The sequence below is a fragment of the Muntiacus reevesi genome, chromosome 5 (genome assembly GCF_963930625.1).
Source record: "Muntiacus reevesi chromosome 5, mMunRee1.1, whole genome shotgun sequence".
Taxonomy (NCBI): Eukaryota; Metazoa; Chordata; class Mammalia; order Artiodactyla; family Cervidae; genus Muntiacus; species Muntiacus reevesi.
Window position 1 is genome coordinate 97,853,837 of NC_089253.1, and position 19,302 is coordinate 97,873,138.

The following is a 19,302-nucleotide window of genomic DNA, read 5'->3' on the forward strand; positions in this document are numbered from 1 at the left end:
CGAAGTCTTAACCACTGGACCACCAGGCAAGTCCCCAGCCTACTGTCTTTGTGGGAACACAATCACACTATTCATTTACATACTGTCTTACTATACACAGCTCCTTTCATACTGCACTGGCAGAACTGCGTGCTCCTGACAAGAGACTGCATGGGCTGCAAAGCCTAAAATACTATCTGTCTCCTCATGGAAAAAAGTTTGCTGACCTCTACTCTTGACTGTGCTTCCCAGGGGGCTCAGTGGTAAAGAAAACACCAGCCAATGCATGAGCCACCGGAGACAAGGGTTCGATTCTTGGGTCGGGAAGATCCCCTGGAGGAGGAAACAGCAACTCCCCCCAGTACTCTTGCCTGGGAAACCCCATGGACAGAGGAGCCTGGCAGGCTATAGTCCATGTGGTCACACGAGTCGAACTCGGCTAAGTGACTGAGCATGCATGCACATTCTAGACTGCAGTGCTTGTCCCTTTTGAAATAATACTCTCGCTTAACTGCATTGACAGTTTTACCAGACAGTCTGTAATAAAATATTAAACTTCTTAGAAAGTCAAAGTAAATTTTTTTGGTCAGGCAAATAGGAAAGCTACTATATACCTCAATGTACATGTACCCTGTGTAACCACTGGCGTGGCACACCAAATTAAACTGCCATAGGCATTTAACACAGTTACATAGCTTTTCTCCTAGGTCACATAACTAAATTTATTGCCTTATTAATACATATATGTGAAATTCAGAAAAATGGTACAGATGAACCTATTTGCAGGGCAAGAACAGAGACACGGATATAGAGAATGAACATGTGGACACAGTGGGGGAAAGGGAGGGTGGGAGGAACTGGGACATTGGGATTGACATCTGTGTAATGCCATGTGTAAAACATACAGCTAGTGGGAACCTGCTGGAAACCTGCTGTATAGTGCAGGGAGCTCAGCTCAGTGCTCTGTGGTGACCTAGAGAGGAGGGATGGGTAGGAGGGAGGGCGGTCCAAGAGGGAAGGATATATGTATACATACAGCTGATTTGCTTCGTTGTACAGTGGAAACTAACACAACATTGTAAAGTAATTATACTCCAATTAAAAAAAATCAACGAAACAAAAAAACCCCTTAAATTAGTTGTGCACTCCTAACTTTACATTGACTCCAACCAGGGTGAGTTTCAACAAAAAAAACTGCCTGAAATAATACTCGTTACTTTGGCTACCCTAGGCTCTGTGTCACTTCACGGACACAAGGTTTTCTCCTTTAAAAGAAGACGTGCTTGGTCCCAGTCCCTCGCCTCCCCCCCCACCGCCGGGAAGAAACATGAGCCATGTGAATGTGCCTCACCGCACTTCTCCAACATCTCCGTGTCATGGATTGGCTGTGATGCTCCTCGCTCTCCGCACCCACCCCCACTTTCCTGGCTTGAATGCAACTGCCCCGAGAGGAGTTATGTCAGGTTCCCTTACAACTGCAATGTGATCTAGTTCAGAAAACACAAACATCTTGCCATTTCTCTGCACAGATTTAATTCGTGAGATAGTTGATAATATCTGATACAGTTAATGGGAACGCTTATACAAACAAGAACACAGGGAATGGCTTAGGGCTGTTAACAGATTCTGGCGTATTTACATTTCTTTGGTTTCAAAGGTACTCAGAGAAATAAGAAAACCTTTATTTGACTTCCAAGCTGACAGTGACCAAGTCAGGCTCTTTTTTTTTTTTTTTTAAGGCTTCTTTTAAGTAACCAAAGATGATGATCAGGCCCCTAAGAGTAGTCCTGTTACAGTTACACTGTTCTTAGTCATACTATGGCCTTCAATTAGCAATAAAAACTGAATCTGGGACGGGAGAAAGCAGCTGCTCTTTTATTCTAGGGACTGACTGAACAGCACCCTGCTTGAGACCAGGAAGGGGACCAAGGTGAGCATTAGCATCCTTGGGCCTTTTTAGGTCCCACACCTTAAGATTCTGATTCATCAGATTGGGGAGTAAAGCCCAAGCACCTGTATTTTTAAGAGCTTCTCCTATGACTTTAATGTTGCCCCAGATGAGAACCACAGCATCAGGAATGTGGAGCTGGAAATGAGTCCTGCTGTCATTTTACCTGCTGAGGCCAGCACAAGAACTGTGGAAGTTTCAGACTTAGGACAGTAAGGTTTCTTTTTGCACAGTTCTCTCTAATCCAATTATGTCCAAGTCCTGGATTTAATCAGGGCTTACATGTTATGTTTAAGGAGCGCCCAGTGAGGCTGAGTAGCCAGCCCACTAGTCTCACCAAACTGGGGACTTCTGCTCAGTCCTCGAGGCATCGGTGGAGTTGCCTTAATAACATGCTGTGGGTTAGTCGGGGAGTCATTTTTATGCTTTCAGTGCTGTGTGCAGCATGCAAGATCTTAGTTCCTCGACCAGGGAGTAAACCTGTGCCCCCTGCGGTGGAAGTGCTGGGTCTTAACCACAGGACCTCCAGGAAAGTCTCCAAGTCAGGGAATCTTTATTAAAATTTTAGAAGAGAAAGTCATTAAGTTAGGTAGCTGTACCTTTGTAAAGTTGAATCAAAATGCAAGGAAAATGGAAGAAGAGCGAATAAACCAGAAGATTGAACCTACTGTTTCAGTAGGTTTTGCATAAATACAAAGTAAGCAATCCACCTCAAAGCAGATGCCCAAAGAATAGAAGATCACCTGCAGTTTGGGAAATCTGGATTCTCTAAATCTTGCTCTTTGGGTGAAGGAGTTATTACCTTATATCTTCTTCTATCTTTGCCTGAGCTTCAAGATCAAAAGGGTCCGCAGAAAAGAGACGAATCCTTTCTTGCTCTCTCCGGGCTCGGTCCTGTTGCTGCTCCACCAGGACCCTAGAAAATCTCTCTGCAAGAACGGGCAGGGGGTGGTGGTGGTGATCTTAAGAATCATTATATTTTCTTTATTAGTACTTTTCCACATCAAACAATTTCTCAAGATACAACTGTAAAAGATGTAGAAAGGATGACTAAAAATCATTTAAGATTAGCAATTAATGTTTACTTTCTATTCTTGGAGGCAAAGATTACTTTTTTACCTAAATTTAGTGTAAAGAAATAAAGTATTTGCAAACACCATCTCAGAGATGATGACTTTTCAGTTTAAATCAGTGGAGAATGACCCTCAGTGTGGCAGATAGATGACCCTCCCCTCCCCTCTTCCCACCTATATTATCCTATTACCTAGAAATAAAATAGAGCATTACCGTCCCTCTTTTCGTTTTCTAGTTTCATACTCTCTGCTTTAAAGCAGGTAAATTATAAGCAAACTACTGTTAGCCTATCTGTATTACCTGATGGATTCTAAGCAGAAAAATCAGTAAAGAGAAAACACTGCTTGCGATAAGATGTATGTTACAAGAACCACCTTTATTTGATATTTCTTAGAAGTGAGTACATTCAAATGCATAAATGTAAAAGTGCCATCATCATGGTCTTTGGCAATTAGATATGCTGCAAAAGAAATTAAAGAAACCAAGATAATGGTCATATGAACTAATACACACAGCATGGATGAATCTAAAAAACACCAAGTTGAGTGAAAAAAGCTTGACACAAGGAAGGACATAAGATATGATTCCATTTATATCAAAATAAAAATTAGGAAAAAACTGACCCATGATAAGTATAAGAATAGAGGGGGCCAATAAGAGGTGGAAACTGACTTAGAAGAAAACATAATGGAGCTTTCAGAGGTGACAGAAATGTTTTATATTTTGACTAGGGTGCTGGTTACATTAATTTATCAAAACTCAATCAACTGTATGCTTATAAGTATTTCTTTATAGGGAAATATTACCTAAACTTTAAAAATGGTTACTGAGGACTGAGTCATTAAGTGTCTGTTTGTTCTAAAATTTAATCAGTAGGGTTTTACAAACCCATAAGTAAAACTGGAGAAATCTACAGAGAAAACTGTCATAAAGATGACTAAAAATGACTGTTCTGTTAAATACAGGAATGGCTCAAATACAGCTCCAAATAAACTTTTGGACAGTTGGTGACAGTCCCACTATCATTAAATTTGGGGTGAATGGGAATAAAGGGGTTGCATTCTGCCATACAGGCTGATGCCACCGGATCTGTTTTCCTTGAACTAAAATCATTTCATCTGGCATCGGCTGGTTAACTGGTACTCTCTTTAACTGAGGGTCTAACGAAACAGACCGAAATACCAATACCTGGCTATTACAAATAGCATCTGCAAAAAAACAAAAAAAACCCCCCACAAAAACAAACTAAAATCTCTTGAATCACTATGCAGTACACCTGAAACTAAAGCAATATTGTAAATCACCTATTCTCCAATTTAAAAAGATCTGTACCTGGGTTATATGCTGCTAAAATAATCAGGGAAAGAAAAAAAAAAGAGGAACAAAGGGGACTGGTTGAGTGGGGTTTCAGAATTCTAGATACCCTTAAAGTTCTGTCACTATTGCCAACTAACCAGTCTTTGACAGCAGCACTAATTTACCTCTCACAGACCAACTGATATGTTCAAGAAGTCATGTGACTCAGTGGGCTGAACAGACCAGTTGCCTGAATTTCTCCCCATTTGCTGTGAAACTACTTGCCTCAGGTCAGCTTGACGGCCTTCCAATTTTATAAGCTTACCAAGATCTCCACTGAGCAGAGCGTCTGCCAAGGGTGGATTGCGTTCCTTCAGCAAGGACAGCTCATGGGGGTTGGCCAGCAACATGTCTCGGAGCAAGGCTGGATTGTCCAAGCCCTGAGGAGATGAGGCTATTTCTCCAGGAGCTGAGTGGGACTGCTGTACTCCTGGTGGCTGGCGCTGCCGGGTGTTTGACGTGCCAGGCACAGCTATGCTACGGAAGTCTATTCGGGGTAAGTCTGTTGGGGAGAATTGATTCAAAGTTTACTTCAAATGACTCCATAAGAACAAGTATTTGAAGGAAGCAGCCAATTTGCACATACGTGGTATGTATTAGTAGCAGATGGTAACCACAGACATTCTGAATGCCCTTTCCTTGGTTCTTTCTCACGCTGACTTTGAATATAAAGACTGCAGTCCAAGACTGAACAGGTAGGAAAGAATAGAAAGAGAAAAACAGGGGTTTGGGAGGTGGTAGGGATAAGGAGACAATGGTAATCATCTCAAATTTGGGGTTGATAAAATATCCCAGGATAGTAAAGTTTTTACTTACTCATGTCTTAAAAAAAAAGAAAAAAAAAAATCAAAGTCAGTCTCAAATATAGCCACGTAAATCTGAATGTGGTTCTTAAGAAAAATCCTAGTCTGCTTTGACATATGCTTCAAAAAGCCCTGACATCCTGGGTAAAGAATACTATATATAGCAAATGAATGTTAGATGTTAACTTCTACAAGTATGTGCTACACATATTAGTGCTTTGAATTTATGCTTTCATCTGTGCTTCACTGCTAACTCTTCTCATACCCCGGGGAGCCAGTGGGTGTAATCATTTCACGGAAGAGAAAAAAAGAAGAAAAGGAACCGCACAGGTTCTCAGTGCTGAGCACACCGAAAGATTTCACAGGTTCACAGCCCACACCCCAGGTTCCATACTCCAGGGTGAGCTGACCTTATTAAAATGAAAGAAAAATAAAAGGGAGCTTTACCCAAAGGACCCACATATTGTATGATTCCATTTGTGAAATGTCCAGAATAGGAAAATACGCAGACAGAAAGTAGATTGATGGTTGCTGAGGGCCAGGAGGTGTGAGGGCAGATGGGGAATGACTGCTAATGGGTACACAGTTTTTTGTAAAGATGATGAAAATGTGCTAAAAGTGATCATAGTGATGGATGCACAATTCTGAATATACTAAAAATCATGAATTGCACCCTTTAAACAAGTGAACTGTGTGGTAGTGAATGATATCTCAATAAAGCTGCTATTGGAAAAAAAAAAGAGCTGTATTATTAAATAGGGAAAAGAAAACAAATAAACACAGAACCCAAGTATGTAGCCAGAATGATGGGCTAAGACTGAGTGAACCCACATTTCTTCAACCCTAAAATGTATCTGATGACTGCACCTGTTCCAAGTCTGGGGCTGTCCTGAATACTTTTGGACTGCAACTAGAAAAAGGGAACGCTTATACCCATGTGTAAAGTTTCAGCCTCTTAGCACGGGTTCAACTAGGCACGTTTTGTCAAACAGACCTCAGTGGGCAGTGGGTGTGTGTGTATGTATACATGCACATGAACTCTGAGCCAATGAAAAAAGTGAAGTGCATAAGATGATCTTTGTGCAGTAGCTAATCTAGGTCAACGAGCAAAACATACATGGTTGGGTGGGTCCTCCTTATGGGTTGAGAAATTTTCATCTCAACTCTGTTATCTTGAGAGTCCACTCACTTCAGAATAATTTTGAAAAAACCTGTCTATGTTATAGACCAGACTGCCTCCCCTCCCCCATCTAGCAGCTTCTCTTGATCCTGTGGCACAATCAGGAAAAACAAAAAACAGTGAATCTCCAAAACTAACAATTTCACCAAATTGACCAGAGGAAGATTTGGGTTTGACTGACAGGCGTATCTCAATCACTTCTCTTTCTAAAGTTTAACAGTAACCCCCAGGGAATAACATAATTCAGAAATGAAAGTAATAGGACTTGACGGTCTCTCATAGCTCCAGTTTCAGGCTGAATGGAAGCACTGTGTTCTAAACTGGAGTCTTTCATCACCCAGACACCTAAACTTTGAGAATCTGAAGTAAGTTATGGGCCATCTCCTCATCAAATGCACAGATATACACATAACTCTGCACACTATTTCAAGGACATGGAAACTTCCTAATTTGCAATGCACAGATTCTAGGTGTAGTGTCTAAAACAAATAACAGCTTCTTTTTCATGATTAACAAAGCTGGTGGGAAAAAAACAGAACTTGGTGGTCCAACTGCTTAATGTTCATAAGGCTCAGAGTAATGGAGAAAGCACCAAGTTTTAAATCCTGTGCTGTCACTTACTAGCTAAGCAACTTTGGAAATGATTATTTAAAAATCAGAGCTTCATCTGCTAATGGTTAAGAAGTTGTCAAGAGATATCTTTTCTCCTATTACAACTATGGTATGAAATGCGGGTGCAAGTGCCTGGCTGACTGTAAAATGCCCAGCAAAGGCCTGTCACTGACGGCCAAACACAAAGCAGCAAAAGTCAGCCATGAAGCACAGGCACCTGCAGCCTCTCAAGTCCTTCCCCGGGATAAAATGATGGCTGATAAAAACAGAACCTAACGTTTACTGAGAGGGCTTGCTCTGTGCTGAAGGTTTCACATGCATTATTCTCCCATCAACTCTAGGAGTTGTGGTTAACTACAGCACCCATCTTATAGATGAGGAAATGGACTCAGAGAAGTTAGCTTGTCCAAAGTTACCCAGCAAGCAAGCAGCACGGTCAGGATTTGTATCCTTGTAGTCTGAATCCAAGGCAAATCCAAGACTTGGAACTATGCTATCTACTAACGCCTGCCAGGGCTGTGAAATCATTATAAGCTGCCTTACTTGGGAACTGCACCGAAGGTCGAGGGTCTGCATTCTCCTTCTGTCGTAAAATCACAACATCGCCATCTTTTAAGCCGTAAGACGCCAGTGATCTGTGGTTGTCTGTGAGAGGCCTTTCAGCGTAGACAATCTACAACCAGAAAAGATTTGAACAGTATAAAGCGCTGAGAAGTTAGCAGCACAGAACAGAAAGACCACAGTTTTCCTCTTCTGTGGAGAGTGTCACTCCCTGCTCAAACCCTCCAACGATTTCCCATCACACCTAGAATAAAAGCCAAAATCATTCCCGTAAAGGCCCAAACAAATAGTTTGGTCCCTGGCTCCCCCACGACCTCATCTCATACCATGATTACTGTTCCTCAAATAACACCAGCAACTTCCCCCTCAAGGCTGTTTCACTTGTTGTTCTCTTTACCTGAGGAATGTTCTTTCCCAGGTTATTTTTTTCCTTAAGGTTTCTGATCAAACATTACCCCTTCAGAGTCCTTCTCTAATGACCCTACTTAAAACACACCCTCACTTCCCATATTGTACAATTATTTCTTCATGGTCTCTCTGCCCTATGAAAAAGTAAGATACTCTGAGGACAAAGACTTTGCTTTTTTCACCATATCTAAAATGCCTAGAACAGGGGCCTGGAAGAGGAATAATGCCCAAGTATTAGCTGAATTAAAGAACAAATGGATCTTTGGGAGGTAGACAATTTTAGATTTAATATTTAGCAGAGAGGGAAATGGGAATGATTAGTTCTAGGGATGATAACTATAATACTATTAAATAATATGTTGACTCCCCAATCACAAGTTTTAGTGAGATATAATGGACATACAATACTGTATTAGTTTTGGTTGTACACATGACAATTTGATATACGTATGTAATGTAAAATGATCACTATATATTTTGTTAACGTCTGTTACCTCACAGAGTTATAAAAATTTTCCTCTTGCGATAAGAACTTTTAAGATCTACCCTTAGCAACTTTCAAAAACATGATCAGCATTCATTCCAGTCACCCTTCAAGACATTACATCTCCACATGTCCATTTATTTTTTTGTTTGTTTGGTTGCGCTGGGTCTTAGTTGAGGCACCAATGGGATCTAGTTCCCTGACCAAGGACTGAAGTCAGGCCTCTGCTCTGGGAGTCTTAGCCAATGGACCACAAGTACAGTACCCCTCATGTGTCCACCTTTAAATCCTCTCCCACTGTGGCAAGACTGAGAGATTCCAAATAGCAAGTTCTTCCTTCTCTTCAACCACCCTCAAATTTTTATCACTCTTATGTTTATGAGTAGAAGATAAAAGTGGAAGAAATTCAGAAAAGCATAATTAAACACAGATGGAAAACAGGATCAGGGATGTACAATAATAAAAATATTTGTATGATGTGCAATCAACACTGAAGAAAGTCTGAGAGCATAAAAACAGATGGAACAATGGCTTGTGAAAAGAACAAGAGACACACAATGGACACACTGTGATTTTACCATGAAGGAACAGCCTCCCTGCATTATGACCTACTCCGTAGAGAGGTATTCAGAATAAACAGAGGCTCTGAATGGTTTTCTTCCTAATGATTCACTTTCCACGAGGCCACTGGTAAATCGAGGAACCTGAGCTCTGTCCTGACTCTGACAAGGCCCCCATCACTCGGTTGGTCTGTAGCTGTGGCAGATAATCATACCTACACACAGCTGTCCCTTCCTGGTCTTTCTGCTACACTACTGTTTTACAATGTTTCCTCACATGTCCTCATAGCTCTCAGAGCAAAACTGCCCGACGCAGAACCTGAAAAATAGAGGATTTAAACTGGAAGAAAAAGAAAAAAAAGATCTGCCATATCTGCTCTCAGAATCTGCACTTACACAAGAAATAGAAGAAACTGAATTTAGTTGCTTCCAAAATCAAATACTTCCGGGGTTGAGCCAAAAAGAAGGATTTGCAGAGTTTGCAGCTTGAATTCTATTTTATAAGTTCTGTACAGGACTAAATAAAGTATTGTTAGTTCTTACCCTCACTTGCGAAGTTAAAACATGTTACAACAGATTGCAACTGTTATTCTATCAACCTATTCACACTCCCTTACTTAGTAAGCACCTTGTCTACTCTGCTCAGTAGCTCAGTGATGTCCATAGCCCCCAGGCTTCTCTATCCAGGCAAGAATACTAGAGCAGGCTGCCATTTCCTACTCCAGGGGATCTTCTCAACCCAGGGATAAAACCCACATCTTCCATCTCCTGCACTGGCAGGTGGATTCTTTACTATTGAGCCTCCTGGGAAGCCCACTTAAGCATGTATCTCATAGTAAAAGTACAGCAGAATCAACACAGATGGTTTGCAATACAACCTGAGAGTCATATTATAACTTCTGGGACTGCTTTAAAAACAACCACAAATCTGAAGTGACAAGTGTCCTGGGTTGAGGTGTGCAGTAAGAAGCATATCAAGAGAAATGTTATGCAGCCAGTTCCAACAGAGGGGCTTCAACTTTGTGAAGCAACCATAATGGAGGCACCAGTGGCCTAAGGCCTATTGGGTAAGAAATTCAATTTTCCAGGATCAGAAATTCAACTACCAGTATATTTAGAGACACATAATCAGTCAACAGGTTCTAACTGCACTTTTTATAAAAGAACATTTACTTATCTACTCAAAGAAATCAAACTCAGGAGAATCTGAATGCTCCAATCCACAAGATTAATGAATTTTCTTCAGGCTGGAAATACTCCATGGAAAGCCATATTAAAACAGCAGACAGCTATCACTGGGTGAGCTCCTACCAGAGCCAGCATCTTACTAGGTCCTCACAGTTTCTCGCCTAATCTTCATATTCTCTTGTCTAAGTCTCACAACCATCTTATGAAACAGACATTAACTGTCTCATTTGATAGACAGTTTAAGTGACCTGAGGCTCCAAGACTATTGAGAGAACTGGGACTGGGACCACATCTGCCTGACTTTACAGCCACACTCTTCCCTAGAACCACACAACTTCCCCAAACAGAAGTCCAACGTGGCCTTGTGAATTAGCCGGGTGACCTTTCCAAGAGCTATTAAGCCACCCATCACCACTAAAGTTGGCTCAGTGGCAAACAATCTGCCTGCCAACACAGAGATAAAGTAGATGCGGGTTCGATCCCTTGGTTGGGAAGATCCCCTGAAGGAGGAAATGGCAACCACCCCAGAATTCTTGCCTGGGAAATCCCATGGACAGAGGAACATGGAGGGCTACAGTCCAAGGGGTCGCAAAGAGTTGGACATGACTGAGCACGTACATGTGCACCACTAAAGGCCTCTACTCACCAGGGGATCAAAACACGTCCACTGTCCAATGTACCCCTTGCCCTGAATAGGAAGAAAGGACCACTAGCAACACCTCACTCTTTGGATTCCCATTTTACAGATGCCATACATCAATCCATCACTGTTTAGCTAAACAGTTTTTCCTCAGTGGACAACATAATTTAAGAAGCAGGTGGCCTGATCTAACAATAAAAATATAAGATCCAGGTAGTCACGACCCTCAAACGTGTACATGAAATATGGAAGACTGCTATCTGCTCCAATTTCTTAAAAACACTAGACTGGAGAATGTGGGTAAGGAGCAAATATTCTTCATACTGACAAAGCAGCAGATGTATACCATTCAAGTACAAAGGGCACAGATGAGATAGTAGCTTAGCTGAAATTATAACTGCCACAATGAACTTTTGTTGTTGTTATTATTGTTGTTAAAACAGGTTTAAGAATCTAAGGAACAATTATTCTGCAACCGACGTCCCAGAATAAGTCTGAATGATTTTTCAGCTTAATATGAGACTCCAGGAGATCAATGGCTTCAAATTTCTACCAGTTAAAGCAAGTTTTGATAATGGCACTGGTGATGCTTTCTACCATTCATAATATGCAGCTTAAAGATTATAAGGCTCAAAATTCAAGTTTTGCCATTTATAAGTACAACAGGAAAATTTATATAGCTACAAGCCTTAATCTCCAAAACTGGCACAACTCTTGGTACTTACTCCAGCGTAGACACCCTGGAGACTGAATTCTCATCTTAGCCAACATTCAGTGATAGACTAATTAATATGACTCCAGAACCTTTAAGGAGGATGTCAACAGTTTCCAGTTTCCTGGTCTCTGAATGAGTGACTTCAGTCAATCAACAGGTATCATAACAATACATTTCTAGCAGTAAGGATCATACAACAGCCACAAAACCCTTAGAATCAAATTTGAACAGCCTCATAATAGTTATCTACCATTAACTGAAAATGCACTATATACCAAGTGATCTACACATACTATCCTATGTTAACAGTCAGCTTGACTTTTACAACCCTTCTGGAAAATAATTTGGCAACAGTTACTAAAAGCCTCTCAAAAATCTGGCAATTTCATATCTAAGAATTTATCCTAAGAAAACAATCAGAAATGGGGACAAAGGTATCCATGGAAATGTTATTCAAAACTGATCGAAATGCCCCCAATTAAAATGCCCAGCAATAGGGAAGCTATTAAATAAATAGTAATACATCTATATGATGATAAATCATGTGGCCATTAAAATGATAAATTGTGAGGATTTGAATGTTAATGGGAAGGGCTTCCCTGGCATCCTAGTGGCTAAGACCGTGAGCTTCCACTGCACGGGGCACAGATTCAATTCCTGGTTGTGGAACTAAGACTTCTACATGCTATGCAGTGCCGTCAAAAAAAAAAAATGAAAGAAAAAAAATTGAACTGTTATGGGAAAATGTTGACAATGCACTTTGACTATACAGGGATGAAAGGGATGAAAGGGATGAAACTGTTTACTACAGTTCAGGCCATATGTTTAAAAGATATATTTTAACTATATAAGAAGAAAAAAGCTTAGGGAAAAAATATACTAAGATATAAACTGCAGCTATCTGAGTTATAAGGTAATAAATAATAGTGTTTTTCTTACTCCTTTTATGTATGTTACAAGTTTTCTGTAATGAACACCTAGTATTTAACAGAAAAGAAATACATGAAAATTACCTGTGAAAACAAGCATGCCCAAATCAGCTACAAAAGAAATTTTCAGTTTCTATTGGTTTAAAATAGCGTTTTACAAACCACAGAACGCGCTGTGTGCAGCTTCATTTCCAGGATCATACAGTTACTGCTATTATTTGGTATTTAAATATGCCTTTCATTTGAGAGTACTTACACACCTTGCACACTTTTTTTTGTTAACCACACGCCACCTACATGGGTAAATTATAACAATGTTTCAAAAATGCAAAGATATTAATTGCAAGTGAAGTTAAGTTCCTACAAATGTTTGAAATTTCTCCAGCCAAGTCTGCATCAAAGCATCAAACAGGGCCATGCCTGGCTTCCAAGCCCACACTTGTGTTAAGAGATGGAACATGCCCAGCTTTAATCACATGTACAAAAAGAGATTGTGTCTATTCTAAATTTGTTATCACTGCATTATAACTACTACAATGACTAGAGCTGTTAAAAATTAACACCCTTTCCCACTGTACCCTCATGCACAATCCATGCCAATCTTGAAAAACTGAATTATAAACCAGTGATTCTTAATGTGGGTCAGACATTCAAGATAGCTCTTCAAGGATGCCGGAAGAAAATAGAAAATATTAGAATTTTCATTTCTATTTTAGTTTATCCTTCCTTAAATTCTATCCTGGGCCTGTTTATACTGTACCTAAGGTATTACTTCATGTATATAACTGATGTTTACAGCTATTATCCATACATGTAATATACATGCATTCATATTATGCATATACCACTAGTTCATATGGATTAGTTATATGTATCACAAAGATGAATATTTCAAAACATTTTACTTAGAAGGATACGTAAGCAAAAAAGTTTGCAGACCAGTGGTCTGAAAACAGTGACAGGAAGAAACAGTCAGGAACAAGAAAAAAAACTCCCTTTAGATACGGGATCAGAAATGGAGGTGAAGGAATGAGAACAGAGAAGGTAAATAAGAACAGTAAAGGTACAGAGACCAGAAGAACTTTGAGAGGGAGGAGGGGGAGGTGAATAACAGAGGAGAACCCTGGGAGGCAAAGGAGTAGAAGGGAATACCCCAAGTAAGTGAGAATGATATGTATGTGTATAAAAACTACAATGATGTTTACTATTACGATTTGGTGAAAGGAAATGACTCAAGTGTCTAGGGTGGATCCTGTTCCTGCCTGATGGGCAAGCAACTGAAAGACAACCGACCACCAGACAACCTAAAATAGACACTGTGTTGGGTTACAATGGAGCCAACAGAAGAAACTTGAAAAACAGGAGTTGTTTACTGGCTGCGCACAGCAGGCTTAACACTGGTTGGAGCCCAGGTTTCCATATGCTAATTTGGCTTGGGAAGGAAGTAAATGCCAAAACACTGACAGTGAATAAGAAAGAATTTGGACTTAGCCTAAAAGGTCAATTAGTAAGGTATTCCGACCCTGTCACGCGGGCAGGACAGTGCCTGCCTTGACCACACAATTAATCGTCTTTCACTCTGACATTCTCTTCAATTTATTTACATTTTTGGCTACAGTCATCTCAAAAAGTGCAGGAATACAGAAATCACAATCTTTGTCTTCTCCCAAGCCCAACAACAAAATCAATTTACGTTTTTATAGTCCACTTAACCAACTGGTGATTGTAAGCAAGGTAAAAGAACAGCCAGAGGGAAGAGAACAACTGAAAAAGCCACCTTCAAAAATCTGTGTTGATTTTCCCTCCCCACTTTAACTGTTTTGTAGCTCTGTACCTGAGGGATTCACTGACAGGAACTGGATCCTGAGTTTTTCTGGATGCCTTTCTAGAAGTTCCAAGAAATCCCTTTTACCAATAACTTTGTATATTTTGCCAGAATGTCAATTTGAGTGACACACTGTGACCCAAAATAAAGTCTTTCCTGATACTCAGCTTATGCCAACGTTCTAAAGTTCAAAGTGTAAAGGAATCATACTTCGGAACAAAATATTGACACATTTGTTTGCCATAACACAGGGCAGAACAAGCTGTAATGAGGCAACAGTTTTTGGAACTATTTCATAATTGCAGTAGGAAATCAAGATTTACCTTCTAGGGCCTTGGACAACTTCTATAATTTTATTAATGTTTAGACTATGTCCTTCAAGGTCCACTTATCAAGTCAGGATTTATATGTTTTAGTGTGAAGGCCAGGGAGTTATAGTCACCAATTCTGTTTGGTGGCAGACTACACGCATTTTTTGAGAATAAATTACTTTGCTTAAAATGTAAGAGCAGTCGAATTTCTTTCCAGCAGGCTAAGGGAAATGAAACAACCCAATCACATTGAGGCCCATTTTAAAGCAAATATCCTCATAAAGTACTCAGCTTTGAACTCTCCCAGACTCTGAACTGGGATCTAAAAGAAAGGGATCTTGACGCACTACGGAGGAAGAGACCACCTGAAGAAATAGTTCAGATGAACTAATAATTACTTTAAAAATAATAATTTAACCAGAAACGCATGGGGCAGGGAAAAAGAGAATTTCCAAAGGCTTCAAAACAAGGCGGTGCAAGTCTCAAACTTTTCCTTTCACTTGGAACGTAAATCTTTATATTTAAAGGTAAATTAAGTTTACTTAGGCAGGAGCCCTCTCCAAAAAAAACAGGTGAACATTTACCACAGAGATCTAAACTGGTATTTCTGGTTGGGGAAGCAGGATGTATAAACTCTCGCAAACCTACGGCTTCTTCTTAGGTCCGCGATGACACCCCAAACTCAGGAAATTAGAGAAGGGGCCGAAGAGCCAGAAGGTGGGACGCGCCCCACAGTCCGCGCCTATCAGGCTGCAGTGGGTGCGTATGCGGTCAGGTTCTCCGCTCCCTCCCCCAGCACCCCACCCCAAGCTCGGGGTGTGTGGGGGCAGCTACCGATTCCAGCTCTCTCCCGGATGCGGGGGTGGGCTGGGAATGGCCATCCTGCTTCCCCTCCACCCCCCCAATTCCTCACCAGCAGCAAAGGGAGGGAGTGAGGCCCCAAGGCGGGAGGGCTAGCTCCGCAGGGAGGCCCCGATCGCTGCCCAGCGTACCTGGCTCTCAGCCGCGGGAATGCCGGACTCAAGCTCACACAGAGCGCGGAAGTTGTGCAGCTCAAAGTCGGCGTCGACCTGGAGGGAAAAGGTCACCTCGGAGAGGTCCCTCCGCACACAGTACACGGTGAGCAGCATGGCCCGGGCCCGACCCAGCTCGGCTCGGCCCGGCCTCGGCGCGGAGCGACGGGGCGGCGGCGGCGGCGGGGCCTGGCTGGTGCTGCAGGCTGACGGCGCGGGTTGCTCGCTCGCCCGCCCGCCCGCTCGCTCCTTCCCTCCCTCACACACGCTCAGTGACTCACTCCCTCCCGCCCTCACCAGCAAGCACGGCCGCCACCACCCGCCTGCGACTCCGTCTGCCTGCCTGCCGGCCTGCCTCCCACCGCTGCCGCCAAGCGCGCCGGCCGCCCGGCGCCCCGCCCCGCCGCAACGCGGATGCCGTAAAGCCCGCCTGGCCCGCTCCGCCTTCGCGGCTCAGCGAAGGGGCGGGGCTGGGAAGGGGAGGCGGGAAGCGGGAAAGGGTTGGAGGGGTCTTGGGAGGAGAGAGGGAAGAAGGATGCGGGCCCGGAAAACGATGAGGAGAAAGGAAAAAGTATTTATCACTTGACCTGATAAGTAACGTCTGCGGAGGACTCCAAAATCTCATTTATTCATCCAACAGGCATTTATTGAGTGTCAGTTGGCAAATATCCACGTGGGTACAGAAATGCGTAAAAATAAAAGCCTTTGCCCTTAAGGAAATCGCAAGCTGATAATGGAGACTGACAATGAAGCAGATAGTTCTAAGACATATTTTCCAACGTAGAAATTGAGGCTCAGGGAGCTTGCTTTTCTTCTAATGATGATGATTAGGGTTAAAACCAATTATTACCCTATCTTGCGTATAGGACCTCAGCTCACTGGCCCCTGCCTTCCTCTTCAGCCCTGCCTCCTGAGCCCCTTCTGCACTCTTTCCTCCCTGCCACACTGTGACTTTCAGTTCCTCCTAGGCTCCCTGCCTCGTGAATAGTTTCCCTTCTCTTCAGGAGGACTGTCTCTTTCGCTGGCAAATCCCAGCACCACTGCAGTAACTTTATTGGGCACAGCTGAGAATCCGCTGGATAAAATATGTACTACTTTAATGGCCTATTTAAGGCCACATAACCGATGAGAAATAGAAGCCCAAAACATGAGGATGAGTCAGAATACCAAAACAAAGAGGAAGACACAATGTATGCAAGATTGGCATCTCCCCATTTACCCCACCACTCCCCTGTCCATGCAGTAGGGACACGCTGCTCTTCTATTATAAAGCAAGGGAAGAGGGATCACGATGGGTATGGATACAGGTAAGTGTGGGTAGATTTGGGGGCAAGAAAGTAAGCGAAAGACCAGCTGTAGACGGTTCTCTGTAGAGGAGGAGGATGGTTATCTGTGGAAAATAAAGACAGAAGGTGGAAGAAGCGGGTGGGGTGAAGAAGAGTGGTCCTTATCAGCTACAGAAAGCTTATCAATGACTTAAACAAGTGAAAGTTTATTTTTCTTACAGGATAGGAAGCCTGGAGGAGTTCAGTTCAGTACAGTTCAGTTGCTCAGTTGCATCCTACTCTTTGTGACCTCATGAACTGCAGCATGCCAGGCCTCCCTGTCCATCACCAACTCCTGGAGTTTACTCAAACTCATGTCCATTGAGTCAGTGATGTCATCCAACCATCTCATCCTCTGTCGTCCCCTTCTCCTCCCACCATCAATCTTTCCCAGGCTCAGGGTCTTTTCAAATGAGTAAGTTCTTGGCATCAGGTGGCCAAAGTATTGGAGTTTCAGCTTCAGCATCAGTCCTTCCAATGAATATTCAGGATTGATTTCCTTTAGGATTGACTGGTTGGATCTCCTTGCAGTCCAAGGGATTCTCAAGAGTCTTCGCCAACGCTACAGTTCAAAAGCATCAATTCTTCGGCACTCAGTTTTCTTTGTAGTCCAACTCTCACATTCATACATGACTACTGCAAAAACCATAGCTTTGACTAGACAGACCTTTGTTGGCAAAGTAATGTCTCTGCTTTTTAATATGCTGTCCAGGTTGGTCATAACTTTTCTTCCAAAGAGCAAGTGTCTTTTAATTTCAAGGCTGCAGTCACCATCTGCAGTGACTTTGGACCCAAAAAGATAAAAGTCTGTCACTGTTTCCATTGTTTCCCCAGCTATTTGCCATGAACTGATGGGACCAGATGCCATGATTTTTGTTTTCTGAATGTTGAGTTTTAAGCCAACTTTTTTACTTTCATCAAAAGGCTCTTTAGTTCTTCTTCACTTTCTGCCATAAAGGTGGTATCATCTGCATATCTGAGATTATTGATATTTCTCCCAGCAATCTTGATTCCAGCTTGTGCTTCATCCAGCCCAGCGTTTCTCATAATGTACTCTGCATATAAGTTAAATAAGCAGGGTGACGATATACAGCTTTAACGTACTCCTTTCCTGATTTGGAACCAGTCTGTTGTTCCATGTCCAGTTCTAACTGTTGCTTCCTGACCTGCATACAGATTTCTCAAGAGGCAGGTCAGGTGGTCTGGTATTCCCATCTCTTGAAGAATTTTCCACAGTTTGTTGTGATCCACACAGTCAAAGCTTTTGGAATAGTCAATAAAGCAGAAGTAGATGTTTTTTCTGGAACTCTCTTGCTTTTTCGATGATCCAGCAGATGTTGGCAATTTAATCTCTGGTTCCTCTGCCTTTTCTAAATCCAGTTTGAACATCTGGAAGTTCATGGTTCACAAACTGCTGAAGCCTGGCTTGGAGAATTTTGAGCATTACTTTGTTAGCGTGTGAGATGAATGCAATTGTGCGGTAGTTTGAGCATTCTTTGGCATTGCCTTCCTTTGGGATTGAAATGAAAACTGACCTTTTCCAGGAAGTCCTGTAGCCACTGCTGAATTCCAAATTTGCTGGCATATTGAGTGCAGCACTTTCAAAGCATCATCTTTTAGGATTTGAAATAGCTCCACTGGAATTCCATCACCTCCACTAGTTTTGTTCATAGTGATGCTTCCTAAGACCCACTTGACTCCACATTCCAGGATGTCTGGCTCTAGGTGAGTGATCACACCATCATGATTATCTGAGCCACGAAGATCTTTTTTGTATAATTCTTCTATGTATTCTTGCCACCTCTTCTTAATATCTTCTGATTCTTTTAGGTCCATACTATTTCTGTCCTTTATTGGGCTCATCTTTACATGAAATGTTCCCTTGGTATGTCAAATTTTCTTGAAGAGATCTCTAGTCTTTCCCATTCTATTGTTTTCCTCTATTTCTTTGCACTGACCCCTGAGGAAAGCTTTCTTATCTCTCCTTGCTTTTCTTTGGAACTCTGCATTCAAATGGGTATATCTTTTCTTTTCTCCTTTGCCTTTTGCTTCTCTTATTTTCACAGCTATGTGTAAGGCCTCCTCAGACAACCATTTTGCCTTTTTGCATTTCCTTTTCTTGGGGATGGTCTTGATCCCTGCCTCCATCCCTTTCTTGATCCCTGCCCCCTACAATGTCATGAACCTCCATCCATAGTTCTTCAGGCACTCTATCAGATCTAATCCCTTGAATCTATTTTTCACTTCCACTGTTTAATCATAAGGGATTTATTTGGGTTATACTTGAATGGTCTAGTGGTTTTCCTTACTTTCTTCAATTTAAGTCTGAATTTGGCAATAAGGAGTTCGTGAACAGAGCCACAGTCAGCTCCTGGTCTTGTTTTTGCTGAC

The 19,302-nt window shown here is 42.0% G+C and overlaps 1 protein-coding gene across 4 annotated transcripts in view; it reads right to left on the reverse strand.

Annotated features, from left to right (window-relative positions):
• Positions 1-15,866, reverse strand: part of DDI2 (DNA damage inducible 1 homolog 2) — a 42,185-nt gene extending 26,319 nt beyond the window's left edge. Inside the window, exons 1-4 of one of the 4 annotated variants that reach the window (XM_065936035.1) lie at positions 15,566-15,863; positions 7,496-7,625; positions 4,623-4,859; positions 2,730-2,856 (exon numbers count right to left, since the gene is read on the reverse strand). In XM_065936035.1, coding sequence (XP_065792107.1) covers positions 2,730-2,856; positions 4,623-4,859; positions 7,496-7,625; positions 15,566-15,703 — 632 coding nt within the window. In that variant the 5' untranslated portion in view covers positions 15,704-15,863. Of the gene's footprint in view, positions 1-2,729; positions 2,857-4,622; positions 4,860-7,495; positions 7,626-15,565 lie in introns of all 4 variants that reach the window. The other 3 variants (XM_065936034.1, XM_065936038.1, XM_065936036.1) reach the window with 3 other exon arrangements.
• Between the last annotated feature and the right edge of the window lie 3,436 nt (positions 15,867-19,302).